General features: G+C 37.3%; 1 protein-coding gene across 1 annotated transcript in view; it reads left to right on the top strand.

The window, feature by feature from the left end:
• The window catches only part of LOC308704853 (B-cell scaffold protein with ankyrin repeats-like), a gene marked incomplete at both ends in the record, with an annotated part of 140,737 nt that overhangs the window by 111,519 nt on the left and 5,688 nt on the right, over nt 1-23,530 (top strand). Inside the window, 4 exons of the mRNA XM_081389456.1 lie at nt 9,929-9,983; nt 13,480-13,686; nt 18,238-18,300; nt 18,483-18,664. Of these exons, the coding sequence (XP_081245582.1) occupies nt 9,929-9,983; nt 13,480-13,686; nt 18,238-18,300; nt 18,483-18,664 (507 nt within the window). The remainder of the gene's footprint in view (nt 1-9,928; nt 9,984-13,479; nt 13,687-18,237; nt 18,301-18,482; nt 18,665-23,530) is intronic.

Consider the following 23,530-nt stretch of genomic DNA (forward strand, 5'->3'; position numbering starts at 1 on the left):
CAATCAGGGCGCTTGGCACTCTGCCAGAGTCAAGCGCGCGAAACCGCACGTGACAGAAGAGTATAAATATACAGAGAATCCGCCATTTGACAGATTTTATCTCCTTCAGCTTTCGACTCACCTCGTCGCTGATTCTCTCCAGAGTGAAGCCGCTCGTCGTCGAACAGCCTTCCAGCGGAACTGCTTTGCATCTCGGCGTCTGCCAGCTGAGCGTTTCCCTGTGGCATCCGACGAGTATCCTTTTTCTAACTCAAAAGAGCATTCTAAGAGAGCAAATCGCTGTTTTCACAGCGCGCGGCATTGTTGCAAATGCCGCTCACCGTGTGTGATTCATGCGGGGTCTCCCTGCACGCCTCTGACACACACTCCTGGTGTGTTGCCTGCCTCGGTCCTGAGCACGCTGAGGCAGCGCTCACTAAAGGCGGCTGCCTTCACTGCGACGGAATGCCTGTTGCCACGCTCCGTGCCAGATCTTCCGCCGCCTCGCTGAGTGTTCCCGCCCACCTTCCATCTTCGGCGCCCCGTGAGCCCCGTAGGAAGAAGCGGCGCTATCAGAGGCCTCCTGAACGCGCTCATCTCGACGAATGCACGCCGGGTCTCTCCCCGCACGCTTCGCCCGCGCCTTCATCTCCAGTCCTGTTCTCCCAGAGCGACCAACGCCCCTCTTCTGAAGCGGCAGGTCTCGTCTCTTTCGGTTTATCAGCAGAAGAACTGGACGACGCTGTTTCTATGGCGGCATCTGAAAGTGAGGAATGGTCGGGCTCCGCGGACCCCGCCCCTCTCTCTCAGCTGGACTGACACTCGAGCGAGCATTGACGCCGAACTCTTCCGTGTCATGTCTCGCGCTGTCGGAGAACTGGGACTCGACTGGCTTTCCCCAGCTGAGCCTACCAAAAGCCGCCTCGACGAATGGTACCTGCCGGGGCGCCAACAGGCCCCTCGTCAGCGTGCCGCCCCCTTTATGCCCGAGGTCCATGATGAGCTCACTAAGAGCTGGCGCGCGCCCTTTTCAGCGCGAACGCGCTCTACAGCCTCTTCAACGCTCTCCACTGTCGACGGCGCTGAAGAGAAGGGGTATGTTTCTCTCCCTCCATTAGAGGAAGCGGTCGCTGCACACTTATGCCCTCCCACTGCTGGGAGTTGGAGGGCTAAAACTGTGCACCCCTCTAAGCCGTGCAGGACTACTTCGGCTCTCTATTTTAAAAATCTACCTAAATCGAACTTCCTCAAATTATTGGATCATGCAAAGCAAATATTATCGAAGTGGTCTCCTCTGTCTTTTTCTCTTATAGGTAGAATAAATTCAATTAAAATGACACTTCTCCCAAAGTTCCTATATCTTTTCCAATGCCTCCCCATTTTTCTCCCTAAATCCTTTTTTCAGGCCCTTGACTCTTTAATGATAAATTATATTTGGAATGGTAAGCATCCTCGGTTACGTAAAGCTTTTCTTCAAAGACCCAAACAAACAGGTGGAATGGCCCTCCCTAATTTCCAATACTATTACTGGGCTGCTAATATTCGTTCTTTAGTGTATTGGGTGCATTTTCACCTCGATGACTCAGCCCCGGTCTGGGTAACAATGGAGTCCAGCGCTATTAGCCCATTGTCTCTATCTGCCCTCTTACGCGTCGCACTCCCACTCTCTTCTGCTATTCCCAACGGTAATCCCACGATTAAGCACTTCCTTCGAATCTGGACCCAATTTAGGAAAAATTTTGGACTACAGACTTTTTCACTTCTCAGCCCAATTGCAGCTAATCATTTGTTTGCTCCCTCGTTGGTGGATGGTGCATTTAAGATCTGGCATAAAAAAGGCTTAAAATGCATCAGAGATTTATTTATCAATGATATATTTGCTAGTTTTTCTCAATTGACAAAAAACTTTGGTCTAGTAAAGACACATTTTTTCAGATTTCTACAAATCAGGCATTATATACTGAAGTTAATTCCCCAATTCCCTAATAAACCCCAAGCCAATCCTGTCGATATGTTTCTTTCCGTTAACCCCACATTAAAAGGCACAATTTCTGTCTTTTACAACCTTATTTCGAAATTGCATAGCCCTTCATTAGCAGCTATAAGAACCATGTGGGAACAGGACCTAGGTTCTGCCTTCACTGATCACATGTGGGATTCAGTCCTGGATCGGATACACTCCACCTCCATGTGTGCCCGACTTGCTCTTGTGCAATTTAAAGTAGTACATCGTATCCACATATCTAAAACCAAACTAGCTCGTATGTTCCCTGATGTGGACCCGACCTGTGATAGCTGTAAGAGCGCCCCTGCGTCACTCTTTCACATGTACTGGACGTGTCCCACCTTGAATGAGTTCTGGACGTCAGTCTTTCAAACGATGTCTGAAGTTCTTCATCATCAAATTGAGCCAAACCCTCTTAGTGCAATTTTTGGCATTGCTCCAAATTTGGGCTTGCCTAAAGTTAAGCTAAAAGTATTAGTCTTTACCTCTTTATTGGCTCGTAGGGCTATCTTACTCAAGTGGAAAGATCCTGCTCCTCCTTCCCACTCACATTGGATTAGGGACATTATGTCCTGTATGAATTTAGAGAAATTGCGTTACACCACCCAGGGATCTGAGAATAAATTTGAAAAAATATGGTGCCCCTTCTTGACATTCTTTAAGAAACCACATACAATAATATCAGAGTAGCTACCCCTTTCTCCCTTTTTATTTTATTTTTATTTTTTTATATATATATTTTTTTTTATTCTTTTAGGTGCGTATTTAGTATCTTCCATTCTTAATATTTTCACCTTTATGTATTATAATTTAGACTGTGATTTAAATCATCTCATGCAGTTATTTGTAATGCAGGTCTGTTTGTAATTGGGTGGGAGGGCGGGATATGGGTGGGGTATGTTTATATGTATATTCCAAAAACAAAATGTATATTCCTTTGTATAGTAATTGTTTTTGCAAAGTTGTCATTCAATAAAAAAACCTTTGAACAAGAAGTTAATTGATAAATAAAATCTATTTATTTATAATTTACATTATTTTTGAAAGCTCTTTACTTTACAACACTTTTACACAAGTGCCTAAAACATTTCACAGTACTGTAGCTTTGAAGGTAGGTTTCTCCAAGTGTCTTGGAGACGTTGCCACAGTTCTTATGGATTTAGTCTGAGTTTTTCTGTTTCTTCATATAATCACAGACAGACTCAATGATGGTGAGATCAGATCTCACCTAAGCTATCTTCTCTTTATTTAAGTAGTAATAATAATGTGGCAGGGAAAATTAATACAAATAAGGGTGAAGTTCAGAGGGATGCCCAATAATTGCCCACAGGAATAACATCTCAGAAACCTAATAAAAAGCTATTTATTTTCGAATTATCCATAGTTAATACTGCTGTAACAGGACTGATGTACTAAAATTGAACACAATTAACAATTTACCCTAATCATTAGTCTGCTATTAACTTTTAAATTTGTAAGCTTAGTTGTAAAAGTGGTTAAAATGTTATTGATACATTTCACATTGTTATGAAACTGTAGTTGAAAGGTATGAAGAGGTATGAGAGTAGTAGTTACTGTTTAGCTAATACTTAAATACTGCAGTTAGTTGCACTACTGCACTTGATAGTTAATAGTAGTTACTAGAATGTTAATTTTGTGTTACTCATTTGTTCACCATATTCTAAAGTGTTACCCTCTCATTCTCTCATACAGAGGGTTCTCTGTATGGGTTAATTTGTAGAGGTTATGAACTAGGGGAAAAGCAGAGAAATTGCATTGATTATTTTTTCCATGCAAATGCTCTGTTGTTATCATGTCAGATTTTCCATAGATCAAGGGCTGGTTCAAATATATCTTTGACATTCTATTTGGTAAACTTTTGTGCAAGAATTGTATAAATCATCACAAATTTCACATAAACAAACATCAGGTCAGCTCCATTACAGGGGCAAGCACTTTAAGCCCTTCAGGGTAAGCTTCACCAGTGCTGGTCAAACATTAGCCAGAAACAGACAAACAGAAACATTTTGGTTAAACAAAATCAACATTCTGAAGTTTAAGTATTCCATTCTGCATTTGGTGGAGTGTTTGGTGGAGTGGCATTTGGATTAAGATGGTCTCTTTTGACTAAAGAAAGTGTTATCTGTGCTAATATAATATAATATAAATTGTGTTAAATTAACTTCAGTAAGCTTTCACTGACAGCTCAGTATGTGTGGGCTTTACATTAGCATGTCACATCTAGAACATTACACCCCACACTAATGCAACTCCCACAGTGTTGATAGACCCAAAGTACCAAGAACATCGGACATCTTAAATAACCTCAAATGTAAAGTTTAATGCTGCCATTAGAAGAATATTATCAATTGTATAAGGTAGACATGTTTTGCAGGAGACCAGCATTGCTTTGCGTTGACATGCACTCAAAATGTAGGTTGAATCCTGAATGGAGAGGAGTGGAATTGCTTAATGTTTGTGTTGATCCGAGTGGTGGATTGATTTCTAAGGGCCCCCTCAATGAACAAGTTTGCCCATATTGTCTTTAAGGTTAAACTTATTTGGCTTGCTGTCCACTGATGAGGGGCTCGAAGAAGCAGCTTTAACTCGAGCTCTGATATACTGATGAATGTTTATATGTGAATAAAAGCCTAAATTAAATCTGTTCATCATATAAAGTGACAGAGTCTCTTCAGAAAATTTGGACTAAACCACTCAATTTGTATGTATTTGTTTATGAACATTTGAAGAATCAAAATGTTAGTTGCAAATCTGTCAGTGGAGGGACTGAAATCGCTCAGATTTCATTAAAAGTGTCTTCATTTGTGTTCCGAAGATGAGCGAAAGTCTTACGGGTTTTGAACAACATGATGGTGAGTAAATGATGACAGAATTTTCATTTTTGAGTGAACTACTTCTCAGAGAGAGAACAGTCTCCCTTTACATTTTAACATCCATGGTGTGTTGCATCTTTACTAATGATCCTTCATCAAACAGCCATTACTTTTTATTGCGTTTTTAGTCCAACTTGAGCACAGTTATTGAATGAATGCATTATTACCAGCAGGATACTGGCATAGCACTGAGATTTGTTTGATATTTGAATAACAGCCTCACAGCATCTTCCTCAGTAATGTTTAACAGTGGCTTTCAGTTAGTGTGTAATAGTCAAATCAACTTTACACATTTCCCTGATAAGACATTTAGCTTGCTTTAAAGTATATAGTTGTTGACACTTTCTGACTCAAATGACATATTCACAAAATACTGTAGATGAGTAACATGGTCTTATCACAATTCAGCTGTGGGCTTTTTGAAGCATTTGGATCTCAAATATGACCATTTTTGCATGCTAATAAATATTACTGTGATTTTATTGAGATACATTTCCATTCTCAGTTACTCAAACTGCATTCACAGAAAAACTTTGTGTAACTTGGTGTGGTGTGATGTGATGTGATGTGATGCCACAATGAGGTCTTTAAATGTAGTTTTAGGAAGGGTACACAATATAGGTTTCAATATAGCAGAATCCATGTTAAAGCTAGGGTAGGTAATCCTGTTCAGAAACACTTTTTTTTATACTGGGTGAAATGGTCCTTCCATCCTGAGAGTAGTCAATACATTATGTGTTCAGAAAAAGGAATGAAAACAATCAGACCTCTGTAGCAGCTGCAGGACAGTAAAAACTCTGACCAATCACTGCCACACGGTCCGAGTGTAAAGAACCAATCAGATGCCTTCAGAGCCAGGAGGAGTGTCTTAGCAGTGTCAATCAAGTTCGCGTATGCGCTGATCGCCCCTCTCTTGCACAGCGCTACCGTCATTCAAAATCAAGATAGCCGGTGTGCCAAGCAGCTGTGCTAAGGGCGGACAAACAACCAAAACTGCCAATTTCTCGAGTGGAACCTGCTCATACAACAAAGACAGGTAAACGGAAAAAGACAGATGACGATAAACAAGCCCGTCGGAGCCCATTGACTCAGTGTCAAAACTCTAGCCGCATAACATACAGATAAAATGTCACGCACTGTGCAAAGCAACAATTGAAACCTGCTAATTCACTGGCTTGTCATGTTGCTAAAATAATGTACTAGCAAACCTTATTTAGCATTACATATCGCTAGAATAATTATTTACATAGCCTACTGCAACGTTAGTTACCCTTATATTATCTTACTAGCTATTTATAACTCATAGAAAGAGTGCAACGTTATAAAGTTACATTACATGTATTGCATAATACGTAATGATTTGAGGACCAAGTTTGTAGTCAAAGTATGGGCAGGCCAGTCAATGTAAAGCATTTCGTCCCTACCAGTGAATGTGCCATAACTGTTTATCCGTCGTCATCGGTGACCCTGCATGTTTACTAGCCTGCGCGTTCACGGCAGGCTCCGCTGTGTGGGGAACTTTACATAACAAAATACATGTTTAACAGCTAGTAGGCCTAACGTTATGTGTTATGAATCTTTCACGAAATTCATCTTCATCACAGTGCAACTAATGGAAATGGAAAAACGTGTATCAATGCAACCTGTTTTTAGCTTTGCCTTATAGTTATAACTAGCTCGTAAAAATATATATTTTAAACTTTACCAATATCGATATGATAGCTTGATAGTGAGTAGGCTACTAAAATACATCTTATTTGTTTATATTCATAATGATAAAGTTAGATTTTTTTATTACATGTGATTCTGACATGATGCTACATGCACTGCGCTCCTTCCTCTCTGCTCGTCTCAGGTAAATAATGCGTCTTCCAGCTCAGCTGTCGGAGTCGCGCATTTTGGGGGCGTGGCTTTGGAAGGACCCCAGAAGGGAGAGGGTGGACTGAATGGAAATAATGAGCTGTCTTTAAAACAGTCGTTAGAGGTCTACATACACTCGATTTTTATACTTTCTTTTTCAGAATACTTACATTTTAATTATGTATTGATATATACATAAAGTTTAAACAAATTTGAAAAATAATTTTTTTAGACCATTCTTACCTACCCCAGCTTTAATGTAAATATATTTATTTTGAATGGTTATTAATGACGCAGCATAATTTGTGAAATAAATGGTAAAAGAAATTTGTTTTGATTTAAAAATCATATATTAAAAAGCTATAGACGGGGCATTTTAACCCCACTCTGGGGGTAAAAGAAGCCCAAGCCTGAAGCATGATATAGTGTTGTTAGGGTAAACTTTATGACCATTTGGCAATGTCACCATAATTGCTCCTCGATTGAATAAAAATCAAGCAAACAAAAATTTGTTTTCTACATAGAATCACACATCTATCTATCTATCTATCTATCTATCTATCTATCTATCTATCTATCTATCTATCTATCTATCTATCTATCTATCTATCTATCTATCTATCTATCTATCTATCTATATATCTATCTATCTATCTATATATATTATATTGTTGTCTCATTGTTCCCCTCTCAGTCACATTAACATGTCCTGATATATGGCTGGAAGGAGAAGCAGCAGGCAGAAAGGAAAAGAGCTTCTTGCCCTATGAAATGTTTTAGAGTTCTTGTAATGCCTTGTAATTCCTGTAGAATGGCAATATTGATACAAAGGTTATGGCTTTGATTCCCCAAGAAAATCACTATAATTTGCTTCGGATTTAAATTTTTGGCAAAAATGAAGGAAGTTATTTGTCTTATACACACTTTGTAATTGACCCTTTGGCACTGATTGTTACGGAAGCACTGAACCAGGGACGGACTGGGGCTAAAAAACAGCCCTGGACTTTCTCCCAAATAGGCCCATCATCCGGCCATTCGCCCCTGTGCGACAGACACTAGCCAGGATGTCCTGATATGCCACAATACTGTAGCCTATCAGACAAAGTATTCACAGCAAGAAACATATCAAACCAATGATGATAATTGGGGTTGTGTTTATTAATGAAGCCTCAGCCTTCAAATAAAGACAAAAAATGTACAATGCCATAAAATGCAAATAATGAAATGCCACTGCAGGCTACAGAAACCCCAAATTACATAAACTTGTAATTATAAAACATATAGTTATATACCACGGGTCTCCAACCTTTTTGTGTGTGAGGGCTACCTCAAGGGATAAAATAATAGAGGGGATATTTGTTTGTTATACTCAAATATTTATTATACATGGTGGTGCTTTTTTACTTCACACCATCATGCGAAATAATAAAATATCTTGATTCTGGTTCAGACTTACAAGCGTTTAAAAATATATAATCAAAGAGAGTTGGGTAATTTTGTAGAGGCAAAAGTGCAAATTGAAAAGTTTAGTTGAAAAGGTAGCAAAATTATTCAATTTAGTCGAAGTCTGGAGCCCCGATTTACAGTGGATCGCTATTGGCTATTTATAGAATGTGTTTAGCGGGCAACTCACAGGCACCACGTTGGAGACCACTGCTATAACTTAACTATTCAAATATAATGTAAGCAAATTTAAAAGTGCAGTATAAGCCTTATAAAACTAACTTTCTGTCAGTGGCTAGTAGGCCGACTCTTCTTACTCAGTTTATTTTTTATTTATTTTTTACACGTGTAGTAAGTGATCGTATTAGAGCCCCTGCTGTTGGCTGTTCATATTGCTTTATTAGACTTTTTCTTGTGCCGACGGCCCTCGGTTGGACGGCCATTCTGGACTTTTCCAGAACGCACAGATTGTCAGTCCGTCCCTGCACTGAACCACAAGTTGAAAAAAAATAAAAAGAAAACTTATCTCGTTATTTTAAAATATTAAGTCGTTGTTTCGACATATCTCGTTATTTTGACATAATAAGTCGTTATTTCGACATATCTCGTTATTTCGACATAATATCTCGTTATTTCGACATAATATCTCGTTATTTCGTCATAAGTCGTTATTTCGACATAATAGCTCGTTATTTAGACGTAAGTCGTTATTTTGACATAAATATCTCATTATTTCGACATAACTCGTTATTTCGACATAATAAGGGGACATTCTAATATGCATTAAGCCACATTTAGTGTTCTTATCAGTACTTCAGTCTCAAACATTTTTTTAGCCTACACTTTAGCCTACACTTTTTTAGCCTACACACTAGATAAGATGTGTAACTTTAGGACAAGAGCAGTGCCATAAACATGCATTTGAAAACATGGTTATTAAAAACTGAATCAAATCATTTCCAAATAGTTTCAATAAGCAACATGGTGATTTAACCCACAGCTTGGTCTTTTTTATTGCTTGTCTGTCAATCAGTTTGTTGACATGTCAGATTATTTCTCTGACAACAGAAACATATTTGAATTATTCATCACAACAAGAGAGCACTTGTGGATAAATGATAATGTTACACTCATACCCAACATCAAAGCAGCTGTCTTTCACAACCCATCAACTTGTGATGTGTAATTACCTTGTCTTGTCTATCTGTTAATTCTCCCTTTCTACTCTAATGAATATATTCATAACACTGAATGCATAATGTGCATAATCAATATTGAAGGGAAAGAAGTGGAGGCTGTTATCACAAGTGAATAGTAGCAGGTTGCTAAGGAACAGAACACAGAGAGTGGCAGTAAGAAAGAAGTGTGCATTACACTTAAGTTAACACTTTGTAGTGTGCCTACTTATCATCATTTTGTATTTATTGTTTGAACTGTTTAAAATTGGTTGAACTGACCAACTTTACAGTCTGTCAGTAAACAACATATTATCTTGTCTTTTCTAATACTGTCATATTCAAGCTAATTTCAACTCAGTTCTGAATCATCATATAAGACCTGATGTACAGTACATCAGCAGTTTAACCAAACATTTTTATTTTTTCTAAAGCACTTGCAAAAATGTATGTTACTTTGATGTTTATACATTTAACAAGGATTGTGTTGATCTTTTTGGTCAAATATATGCTACTTTAAAATGTTGTCATTTGTCATTCATGTGTCATTAACAATGTTCTCATAGGTTTTTGATGACAATGATGGCAACACTGACACCGGTGTATATGAGCTGATGGGCAGAGCAGGTATGTAAGTGAAAATATGAATATTTTGTATATTTAATCAATATCATGAGCAAGAATGCTATACTTTTGAATATCAGCTGATACTCAGACCAGTAGCAAGTGTAACATTGCTTATACAATTCCATAAATGTGACCCTGGATCACAAAACCAGTCTTATGTTGCACAGGTATATTTGTGGCAATAGCCAACAAAACATTGTATGGGTCAAAAGTATAGATTTTTCTTTTATGCCAAAAATCATTAGGATATTAAGTAAAGATCATGTTCCATGAAGATATTTTGTAAATTTCCCACCTTAAATATATAAAACATTTATTTTTGTGAATGGATGCAGCACTATCGCCAATAGAAATGGACAACTTTAAAGGTGATTTTCTCAATATTTCGATTTTTCTGCACCCTCAGATTCCAGATCTTCAAATAGTTGTATCTTGACCAAATATTGTCCTATCCTAACAAACCATACATCAATGGAAAGATTATGTATTCAGCTTTCAGATGAAGTATAAATCTCAATTTAAAAAAAATTACACATAAGACTGGTTTTGTGGTCCAGGGTCACAAATAAAAAGTTACAGTTGTTCTTAATTGCTTTGGCAAATTTTTTAAACAGTCTTAACATTCTCAATGGAAGTAAAATAATGACAAATGTATTTGAAAAAAAAAAACACTTGTTGAATACTCCAGGATTCCCCAACAACTCTTAATGTGAAAAATGCTTAATGTGGCATAATGGACTAATACAAGACCAAACTCAGTATAAACATTATTAATGCTGCATACTATATTCAGGTAAGCAGATGCACTCAGAATATGAACTTAACACGCAAGGTTTCAAGTTTCCCTCCTATATAAACCTGTTGTAAAGAAAACGCTTAACGTGTCTTATTAGACATATACAGTAATAAAGATCAAATTCAGTATAAACTTTATCTACAATATACACACTACTATATACAACAAGCAGATGAGCACAGAAATTGCTTTGCCGTAGAAAATCATTAAATCTAAAAAAATAAATAAAAAAAAAAACGCTTAACTTGGCTTAATGCATATAAAGACCAAACTCGCTATATTGGTGATGCAAGCAGCTGCACGCTAGGCATTTTCTTTATAATGGTTTTCTATGGGATGAAAACGGTTAACGTGAAACTTTGCACATTGCATTTATATTCTGGGCTCATCTGCTTAACTGTACATAGTATATTATGCCAAATTTGGTCTTTTATCATCACAGTAAACCACATTAAGTGTTTTCTTTATGGGACAATGCTTAGTTCAATGTTAACAATTTTAGGGACCGTCTTTAAAGTTAAATACGACATTGGTATGCACGTTTCTAACTTCAGTTGCATTTTGAAAAGAATGACTTACAGTCATAAAACCAAATGTAAAGTGTTTATGTAGGAGTCAGGCGTGATGCACACCTTTTAGACTTTTTATATTTAATAAAATAAACTGTCAAATGATGTGTAAATATTGCTATTTTTTCACTACCGCATGAGCTCATATTTATATTAATAAATATCAAACAACTTTTATGCCAGTATTTCAACGCTTAGCTTGAAACTTTGTGTTATGTTAAAATTCTGAGTCCATCTGCTTGCCTGTGTATAATATAGCTTACATACCCAATAAGATAAGCATTTGTGGAATTCTGGAGTATGACGTATAAGGGCAACCCCAGTCGTATTACAGCATACACAGGGAAAGTAACGGTGAGGACATTATATTAAACGTTAAACGTGTCTTTATCAGCTTTTATGCATATATACTGGCCCTGATAATCATCACATGCACTTACCACTTTCTCCATTTCTGTTTCTCTGGTTTTCTGTTTCTCCAACTGTTTCTCTGGTTTTAGTTAACAAACACTTGCACCACCTGCTGGTGAGCAAACAAACAGCACATAGAGATTATGCATCGGTACTCTACTGCTTTTCCTACAGTTCCCAGATGTGCAATGTTGAATTTTCTGTTGAATTTGAACCACTGAATTTGTGGAAGCTAATTTGTAAAGCGAAATAAAATGGGCTGAAAATTTCTCATCAAATAAGTTGTATTTTTAAACAGACTGAATATTTTAAAAATGAAGTCTGAAAGGTGAATATGGATTATTGAATTTTTAATACTGAAAATGTGTCTGAAACAGGGGCGTAGGAATGACTTTGACATTGGGGGGGGGGACATATTGGCCACTATGAATCAACGTCCATCCCACCACCATAATTAGTAACATACAGCATGGTGACGTGGTACAACATGTGTATGGAATCACAAATTTTACTTTTGCTAAGGTTAACACAGAGAAAACGATTGCCAGCTATATCTATAGCTATGTGGCTAGCTATCTAACGTAACGTTAGTTAGCACCTCTCGAAAAGCATAACACACGTGCCAAAATTCCATTGTTGATTTAATTGTCATATGCCTCGTATCCATAATTCAATTTTAAAAAGCTTGCTAATTTCAACTGCTTGTCTGAGACTGATTTACCTCATACAAAGTCGAGTCTTGTTTCCAGTTCAAAGCTGGTGCGCACCGGTAACGTATTTGTATGTTCCTAGTGTAATGTTAACTTCTCTCTACCAATCAGATGCTCCGACTATAGGTGAAAAGTGAAGAATATGAAGCTGGTGATTGGCGAATGGTGATTATTCAAACATAGCATGAAATGGGAAGGTTTGACCTCTCTGGGTTTGACTTGCTGGCAAAACCGGATATCTTCTTCGTCGCGCTTTCAAAATAAAAGTTCAAAATAAAAGAGGGGGACACAGTTTAAATATACGACCATGTTGAATTTCATCCTATAAAAATGCAAGCCCTAAAAATACAACGCATTAAAATTACTCTTTTATGCCAAAACACATGCATCACACAAGGAACTAATAGTTAAAAACAAGAAATCTATTGTTTTGAGAAAATTTCATTTGAGAATTGAGTCAAAGCAATTGTGAAACAGTAATTTCTTAACTTTTTAGACACAATATTCCCAGTTACTTTGTTTATTTTTCCTTTGTCAGTGAAAATAGTTACAAAAGAACCCACAGCAAAAAAACAGTGGTGTTTCACTATGAATGAGCGTTTTCTTTAACAAATCGAATGAGTGAATGATTCAATGGCTCACTCATTAAGACAGTCATTTGAGTATTTCTCGATTAGATGGCTGCATACCTCAGTTCCAACATCATCAAGCATCTTAGAAGGATGTCTCAATTTGTAGTATACTTGAAAGGAAGCCTTCATTTCACTTCTTTCATTCAGCATTTCAGTCACGAAAAATAATTTGCGGAGTCAGCACAGAGCTTGCCCAAGTTCATTATGAAATTCAAAACATTTTTATTTTGCTGTGCTGTAAATTAATCATAATGCAAAACTGCCCAAGTTGTACATCTCTGGAAGACAACAGAGGATTGTCATTCACTGTATAATATTAATAAAAGTAAGATCATATAAATACAGACAATAAATTTACCCCTGCTGTTCTTTACACAGATAATCTTCGGGTGGGTGATCCTAATGAGGAACACCAAAACAATGAAGATGAGAATGTCTATACTCCTCTGGGTAGAAATGAGGAAGAGTATGACACCATCCTTACATCCAGCAGCCCTGTGGTAATAGTGAACCGCCCCCCTGCACCGACCCCACGGCCTGATTCACTTCCCACCCCAGAGGACAAGACTCCTTTCATTGCACAAGGTTTGAATTTTCTATTTTAATTAAGTGATGGACTATTTTATTATTATTTATGCAGAGTTTGTTTTTGTCATTGGCCAATTGAGGACCTTTAATGGATTGGTGACACTGACAGCAAATTCACTTATTCAATATCTGTTGTGACATCAAAACATATAAAAAAAATTATTCCAAGAGCTGATGCTTGTCTAAATGATTCCTTCAATTTTGCCTATTACAATGGATGGTGCTGCTGTGCTGGCCCAGTTCAGTCAGTTTTCAGTGTTTATAAATACTTAATATTTCAGACTGTTATTTCCCCTATAATCCTTTAATAGACTGGGAGAAAAGAGACCTTAATACGGACCGTTCATCACAGGCAGCATTCTAAAATGTTCAATTTCAGTTTCATTAATAATTAATTTAGATGAAGGTGCCAAGTGACTTGTATTGTTAGAGCTTTATAAATAATTTACACAGTTCTTGAGCTGTATTCATAAAGCATAAAAGAAGCAGTACTCTTCCTAGAGCACAATCATTTTAGCTTCTTATGACTGAAAGATCTCATGAACAACAGTATTCAACCCTTTTAGACATTCCTTGCAAATTCAGAGCATGATTCCAGACAGAACTTTTGTCTTATTTTTGTGAAACAATAAAACACGCAATTCCTGCATCACCTTTGACCAGCACTCACAGGGGAACAATTGCTTAGCAACTAAAAGTTACAACACATCAAGTGTCCACAGCCATGTCTCTAGCTAATTGCCACTGTTTCTTTGGAGGCATACAGCATTTTTAATAGCCTTATATTTGTCACTATTCTCATATTTAACACTAGAGTCTGAGCAGCAAAGCCTAGTGTTTGTGAGTATGAGCCAGTTTTTTTCAGGACCACTATCATCAAATACGATTGACAGTTAGCATACAGTTTGGATTGGCGGTATGGTTCTGTTCTGGGAAAGAACTCCCTGCGGATCCATGCAGCCTAGCATGGATAAGAGCAGGGCAAGCAGCAATAACCCCCCTTTGGATAAACAGAACAGAACCAACATGAATGTGTTGCAGATATCATTAATTAATTTTATTGTACAACATAATTAGAGAATGTTAGTCTGATTCGGGGGAATTAGAATGCCAAATCCTGACTGACAAGAGGAGGAGCTGGGGATGGAGGAGGGAATTGGTACCTGAGAAATATGATAGCTGTTGATAATACTGAAGGAGCTTATATGAATACAGTGATAGGCATCGTATTCCTATAGGTAGAATGGATGGATCATGGATCAGCTGAGAGTCAGCTGATGCAAGCTTGACTAACTTGACCTGCTAGAAGTGATCCTATGCTTGATATATGTGTCCTTTGAACGACACTGTAAGGCAAAGCAACAAGATAAATTTACAACACTATCAGAAGCTATTTTGCATGAAACAGATGGTAACTAGCTAGTGTTGCTATGGTTGCCTTGTAATAGACCCTTTTACAGTTGGTAAACACGGTGACGTATTTGTGTGGGCGGAGCTTAGCTGGAGGCAGAAAGATCCCTCTGGTGCTTCACTAACGTTAGTTTGCAAGTTTTGTTAGCTTGTTTTTTAACAATGACTGGAGAAAATCCGATTTTGTCTTAATGTGCTAGGTCACTCACTGTCCAGGACCGCGATTGTTATTTGCAAATGTTAATTTTAACGGACGGAACCAGATGACCGTACACGCTCAGTCAATGGACGAACTGACAGGATTAACGTTAACGCTACCTCCGGTTGAGTGGCCTGACTTCTACACCTACCCGATAGAGAAACCGAGGGTGAAGAGAAACTGAGGACATATAAATATATTTAGATGCCTATAATATAACTATGTGCTGAATGGTCATGTAAAGACTTGAGTGGTTCAATCCGCAGTTCTGCCTAGCCAGCGCCAAGACGACAATGTAAAGAGTGACACTACGGTGCAATTTTAATGATATGAATATTTTCTAGAAATAAAAATTCCAGATACAGCATACTCATTTTTCATTGATTCTTGCACCCAAGAACACAACAAGATGACTTTTAATAATAAAAATAATAATTTAAGCTCCTTATTATGTAGCCGAATCTGTGCTGGTTTGTATTGGCCGCCTCCAGTTTTCCGTTTGTTTTGCCTCCAGCTAGCGCCGTGACGTAACTGTGACGTCGGCGCAAAAGGGGTCTATAGCCTCATATTTTAATGCAGAGATGAAAACATATGCACTGCAATGACTCACAACTCACATTCAGAAAACTCTCTCTCTCTCTCTCTCTCTCTCTCTGTCTATCTGTCTGTCTGCCTGTTTATCTATCTATATGTCTATCTTTCTTTCTGTCTGTTTGTAGTAGTGTCCCTATCTGCTCGTCTGTCTGTATTTTTTCAGATTTTAAAATCTCGGTTGTAGAAGTCCAGTACTGAAGACATTTGTTTTTTTTTGTTTGTTTTTTTTTTGTTTGTTTTTTTTATTATTGACAATCAAAATCTTGGCTAAGGTTTCTTATTGGACTGAAATATGAGAAGGAAAAATTTAAATGATGGACAAAAAGAAGGCCAAAGATATGTGCTATTTTTTTCAGGATAGTTGTTATCAGCTTCTCTCTGAAAACTCCTCCTTCTGATATACAAACTCATTTTGTATATATTTATGTATTATATACAGACATCACAACAGGCTTACATCAAATTCATATTATCTGGGCATTTGTATTTATATCATGGAGGGAGTCTTTATAGTTCATTTTAACCACTGATTGCCACTAATCACTGATGTTTAGTGAAAGTTATAGAAAGAATAACATTTAAATGGCATTGTATATATTTCACATACATCATCAGAGCACATTAAATATAGTGTGCACAATGTTCAAAGCAAAGTAATAAAAAACTTGAGGCATGTTATTTTCCATGAACCATTTGTATTAAATTCGTTACATGAGTGGTTGAAACTGAGGAAACCAAGTACATCACATCATCACTCTCTTCACAGATTGTTGAACAAGTCTTTAGGGTGTAGTTTTAGCTACTGTTTTAGATTCATATTTCCTTGTCATTATGCTGTGTCTGTGTGGCAGTGCTGCGGTAAGCAAGATTAGTGTATGTACTGTATGCTGTGTTGGGTTCAGAGGGGGTTGGGAAGAGTTTATCAGTCTCGCTGCTGGGAATACTGTGTGTCATACTCATAATGTGCTGGTCTTTACAGTGGGAGCTGGTATGGGGGACTATGTTATGGGGACTTTCCATAGACATAATGATTTTTATACTGGACAAACTGTATATTCTATCCCCTAACCCTACCCCTAAACACAACCCTAAAGGTCACGTTTTGTTAGTCAAGCTTATACACTGCCTCCGAAACTTTCGTCCGTCATAAAACAGTTCGGATCAGGTTCGATTTTCTGCATTTTTCGCATCCGTAGCAAGCATTTTGAATGGTGTTTTGACAATTCAAAACCACCAAATGACGAATACAAAAAAATGCATGCGAAAATTTCAGACTCAGTGTGCAAGGACCTGAAACGTGATTGACACAACGTGAGGTCATATTTATTTTTTAACGTATGAAAATTTCGGACGAGAAGTTTTTCCAAAAAACACACACCAAAAAAATCACATTCTTTATGATTTATAATCTGTGTTCCTAATGGGGATCAAAAAATTTCTATTTTGTAGGGTTTACCCCACCCCACACACACCATTTAGACCACTATGACAACATCTGCAACCATTTAGAGCAGGGGCCAAGTAGAGTCAGCATTGCACATTACATATGTTTTCCATCTCTCTTATTCCACAACATGAAAAAACTAAGTGCAAGAAAGCAAGATTTTTCCATCTATTCCTACATAGGGTCTTTCACCTACGCACTGATCAGATTTCTTCACCTACTCACAAGGTAGAGAGTCTTCGGGGGAGGGGCCAATGTGTAGTGTGCCTTTGGACTCAAACTACGGCAACTTGGACTTCACAAGTGTAACGAAACCCTTGATATTAACAGAGAATGAAAGCCAGCACCATTGATTTTCTTAGGGGGCGACGACAGAATGAAAGAGGATTGCCAAGTATGCAGGACTGCCACATAAAATTCCCCATTATTGCAGCTACTTTTGTAATCTATGTTCAAAGTCGTATGGCAGTGGGACACAGAGAGCATGCAGCATATCATTTAAAGCACGATCAGTTTCATCATTGACTGCATGCTTCACTTTAAATCCATTTGCTTGCCCTCATTGATCTCATTGGTCCTTATATTTCATTAAACTATTTCAACGAGGATTGTGAAACTGTTTTATATATATATATATATATATATATATATATATATATATATATATATATATATATATAGAATTAAACATTTAATTATAATCCAATATTGACACACCTCATATCTTGAAACATTCATGCGAGACTGGGAGAGTTGAATGTTTTTGAATACATGCCTCCACCTTGTGGACTTTCCAGGATAATGCAGACTCATTCTCAGATGTGTTTGGTATACTGATGCAGTGTGGAAGCAATAACCACGACTATAATAGTGCTGTATTTATGTGATTTTTCTTTAACAGTATTCCAAAAGAAAAAGTCCCAAGGAGATGCTGAAACACTATACTCTCTTCCTACTAGACAGAGTAAGATTTGTTTGTCTGAAAATGGAATAGTTTTATACAGTATACACTATGAAATGAAATGAGATTTCATGTTTTGGATCTGCTGTAAGCATTTAATATTCCTACTGAGTTTAAATAATAACTAAATATTGATAAATCATATGTCCAACATTTTAACTACTTTGTGGTCTCCATTGTGACAGCGAGGCAGAGGGATAGCATCTCGTCCACTTATGACACCTTTGTGCCCAGTCAGCCGCCAGGACTGGATGAGCTGATCAAACTTCAGGAGGAGGTGAAGATGGGCACTCTAAGTATAGATGATGCTCTGGATCGATTCAATGACTGGCAAAGGCTTCAGAAGGGAATGGACAGTGTCCAACAGGTGAGGAAAGCAAATTTATTTCAAAAACATGTTTATGTGTATCACTCTTTAAAATACCACAATCCTAGTTTGTGTATTATAATAGTATTTTAACATGTCATTTTAATCACATATGTGACCCTGGATCACAAAACCAGTCATAAGTCGCACAGGTATATTTGTGGCAATAGCCAACAATACATTGTATGGGTCAAATCTATCGATTTTTCTTTTATGCCAAAGATCATTAGGAAATTAAGTAAAGATCATGTTCCATGAAGATTTTCGTAAATTTCTTACTGTAAAAATATAAACCATTTATTTTTGTATGTGAATGCAGCACAATCACGAACATAAATGGACAACTTTAAAGGCGCTTTTCTCAATGTTTCGATTTTTTTGCACCCTCAGATTCCAGATTTTCAAATAGTTGTATCTCAACCAAATATTGTCCTATCCTAACAAGCCGTACATCAAGCATACAAGCTTATCTATTCAGCTTTCATAGCATGTATAAATCTCAGTTTCAAAATTGTGACCCACGTGACTGGTTTTGTGGTCCAGGGTCACATATTAAACCTTGGATTGTGTTTAATGGCATTCTGTGGTGGAAATTACATTGTAAACATGTTTGTAAATAAAAATCAACAACTTTTTTATCATGAAACAAATCACGTTTTGCCAACATATATATACATATACACAACTTTCAAAAGTTTGGGGTCAGTAAGATTTTTGAATGTTTTTAAAAGAAGTATCTTCTGCTCACCAAGGCTGCATTTATTTGATAAAAAACAATAATAATAAAAAAAACAGTAATATTGTGAAATATTATGACAATTTAAAATGACTGTTTTCTATTTTAATATAATTTAAACTGCAATTTATTACTGTGATCAAAGCTGAGTTTTCAGCATCATTACTCCAGTCTTCAGTGTCATGATCCTTCAGAAATTATTCTAATATGATGATTTGATGCTCAGGAAACATTCATTATTATTATTATCAATGTTGAAAACAGTTGTGTACAATTTTTTTTCAAAATTCTTTGATGAATAGAAAGTTCAAAAGAACAGCATTTATTTAAAATAGAATATTTTCTAACATTATAAATGTCTTTACTGTAACGTTTGATCAGTTTAACTCATCCTTGATGAATAAAAGTATTGATTTATTTTATTTCTTTCCCCCAAAAATAAAATTAAAATTCTTACTGACCCCAAACTTTAATGTTTAATGTTACAAAGGCTTTAGATTTCAGATAAATGCTGTTCTTTTGAACTTTCTATTCATCATAGCATCATGAAATAAAAATGTAAATAACTGTTTTCAACATTGATAATAATCATAAATGTTTCTTGAGCATCAAATCATCATATTAGAATGATTTCTGAAGGATCATGTGACACTGAAGACTGGAGTAATGATGCTGAAAATTCAACTTTGATCACAGGAATAAATTACACTTTACTGTATAGTAACATAGAAAACAGCTGTTTTAAATTGGAATAATATTTCACAATATTACTGTTTTTGTTTGTATTTTTAATCAAATAAATGCAGCCTTGGTGAGCAGAAGATACTTCTTTTAAAAACATTAAAAATCTTACTGACCCCAAAATTTTGAACGGTAGTGTGTGTGTGTATATATATATATATATATATATATATATATATATATACTGTATATATATATATATATATATATATATATATATATATATATATATATATATATATATATATATATATATATATATATATATATATATACACACACACAACCTGGCAAGGGTTATTCAGCCATTTCCAAACAATTTGAAGTCCATTATTTTAGAAGATTCAAAAGTGGAAAGCATTCAAGACAGTTGCCAATCTTCCCAGGAGTGTATGTCCCAGCAAATTCACCTCAAGGTCAGACCTTGCAAGGCTCAGAGAAATTGTAAAACCCCCAAGATCTACACCTCAGAGTCAGACTCTACAGGCCTCAGTTACCGTGTTAATTGTTAAAGTTCATGGCAGTACAATTTGAAAAAGATGAGACAAGTATGACATGTTTGGAAGGGCTTCTTTTCTCTAAAAAGAACATGGCAGCACAGTTGCATCTGAACAAACCTCAATATTTCTGGAACAATGTCCTTTGGACAGACAAAACCAAAATGGAGATGTTTGGCCATAATGCACAGTGCCACGTTAGGCAAAAACTAAACACAGCATATCATATACATATACATGAGCCATTCATGAAGTGCCATAGTATTACACATTTACTTTCAGTGTCCTCTTCTATGCCTTTTTAACCAGCATAAACTGCGTAAAAGGAACGAAGATGAGTCTTAAAGTGCGCAGAAGCATCACAGATTTTCCCCCTCAGTGTTTATCCTTGATCATTTTTTCGATTATTAATAAAGCTCCACATGCCCCCAGCTTTGAGATTAGAAGAACCAAATTGTTTTCTCTTTGGATCTTTTAGTTGTAAAGGAATAGTTCATTTATATATACAATTTCTGTAATCTTGAAATGTCACATATATATATAGAAAAAGTTTCTTATAATTTTAATTAGTCCTTGATAACAAAAGACAAATCTTTTAGTTTTAATACAAATCACTCCTAGGACATAAAAGTACCTGTAGTGAAGAAACACTATAAGTCAATTTTATTGTAATTTTTCTTATTAAAGTTAAAATATAAGGCAAAAATGAAATAAAAATATTTCTACCTGACAGCAGTGGATCATGCAACATATTGTAGGTACAAATGTAATATATACAAGGTGTAACGAGCAGACTGATGAAGACAAAGACGAATAAAGTTCCAATACAAGGTTTAATATAATAATCCAAATAGGTGTAAATCCAAACAGGTAGCGGGAAACACACACTTAACTGAAAAGAGACCGGACAAACTCAAAGGGAACACATAGGAACTTACACTCACCTAAAGGATTATTAGGAACACCATACTAATACTGTGTTTGACCCCCTTTCGCCTTCAGAACTGCCTTAATTCTACGTGGCATTGATTCAACAAGGTGCTGAAAGCATTCTTTAGAAATGTTGGCCCATATTGATAGGATAGCATCTTGCAGTTGATGGAGATTTGTGGGATGCACATCCAGGGCACGAACCTCCTGTTTCACCACATCCCAAAGATGCTCTATTGGGTTGACATCTGGTGACTTTGGGGGCCATTTTAGTACAGTGAACTCATTGTCATGTTCAAGAAACCAATTTGAAATGATTCGAGCTTTGTGACATGGTGCATTATCCTGCTGGAAGTAGCCATCAGAGGATGGGTACATGGTGGTCATAAAGGGATGGACATGGTCAGAAACAATGCTCAGGTAGGCCGTGGCATTTAAATGATGCCCAATTGGGGCCTAAAGGGGCCTAAAGTGTGCCAAGAAAACATCCCCCACACCATTACACCACCACCACCAGCCTGCACAGTAACAGTAACAGTAACAAGGCATGATGGATCCATGTTCTCATTCTGTTTACGCCAAATTCTCTCTAGACTCTACCATCTGAATGTCTCAACAGAAATCGACACTCATCAGACCAGGCAACATTTTTCCAGTCTTCAACTGTCCAATTTTGGTAAACTCGTGCAAATTGTAGCCTCTTTTTCCTATTTGTAGTGGAGATGAGTGGTACCCGGTGGGGTCTTCTGCTGTTGTAGCCCATCCGCCTCAAGGTTGTGCGTGTTGTGGCTTCACAAATGCTTTGCTGCATACCTCGGTTGTAACGAGTGGTTATTTCAGTCAAAGTTGCTCTTCTATCAGCTTGAATCAGTCGGCCCATTCTCCTCTGACCTCTAGCATCAACAAGGCATTTTCGCCCACAGGACTGCCGCATACTGGATGTTTTTCCCTTTTCACACCATTCTTTGTAAACCCTAGAAATTGTTGTGCGTGAAAATCCCAGTAACAGAGCAGATTGTGAAATACTCAGACCGGCCCGTCTGGCACCAACAACCATGCCACGCTCAAAATTGCTTAAATCACCTTTCTTTCCCATTCTGACATTCAGTTTGGAGTTCAGGAGATTGTCTTGACCAGGACCACACCCCTAAATGCATTGAAGCAACTGCCATGTGATTGGTTGATTAGATAATTGCATTAATGAGAAATTGAACAGATGTTCCTAATAATCCTTTAGGTGAGTGTATATATGAACGATAACAAGGTGAACAGCTAAACCTAACTAATAATAGTAGCCGTGGAAACTAAAGAGTGGCAGAATCTAAAGAAAGGAACACATGACAAATTTCATGAAATTTCAATTTTCATGACAAATGAAAACAAACATCTCGGTTACTAACGTAACCTCGGTTCCCTGAGATGAGGGAACGAGTGTTGCGTAAGCCTTAGCTTACGCTACGGGAAAGCCCCTTTTTCTCAAGAAGATTGAAGCCAAAATTATCCTATAATTTGTATAATTTAAAACGCACTTGCTGCGAGACGGCTTGCTGCGAGACGGCTTAGTGTGCTTATTGGCTGCTCTGCGGCAACTGCTGCAACCTATGGAGAGGCAACTGTGACATACTGACCAATGAGGGCGCTTTGCGCTCTTTGTACGCCATGGCCCACCAAAATGGGTGTGGCCAAGGCTATATAAACCGCGCCCTTCCATAGGTGCTTTGTTTTCATCGACTGAAGCGATAACATATCAGGGCACAAGCACGTCAAGGTTACGCAACACTCGTTCCCTCATCTCAGGGAACCGAGGTTATGTTAGTAACCGAGACGTTCCCTTTCGAGAGTACTCTCGTGTTGCGTAATCCTTAGCTTACGCTACGGGAACCCCGTGTAAAACGCCGTGCGTGCTCAATAAAACTTCCTCAGTCAGCGTCCCAGGGCAAGTGCCCGGGGCTCATAAGACGA

This window comes from Scardinius erythrophthalmus, assembly GCF_964197995.2.
Source record: "Scardinius erythrophthalmus genome assembly, chromosome: 2".
Taxonomy (NCBI): Eukaryota; Metazoa; Chordata; class Actinopteri; order Cypriniformes; family Leuciscidae; genus Scardinius; species Scardinius erythrophthalmus.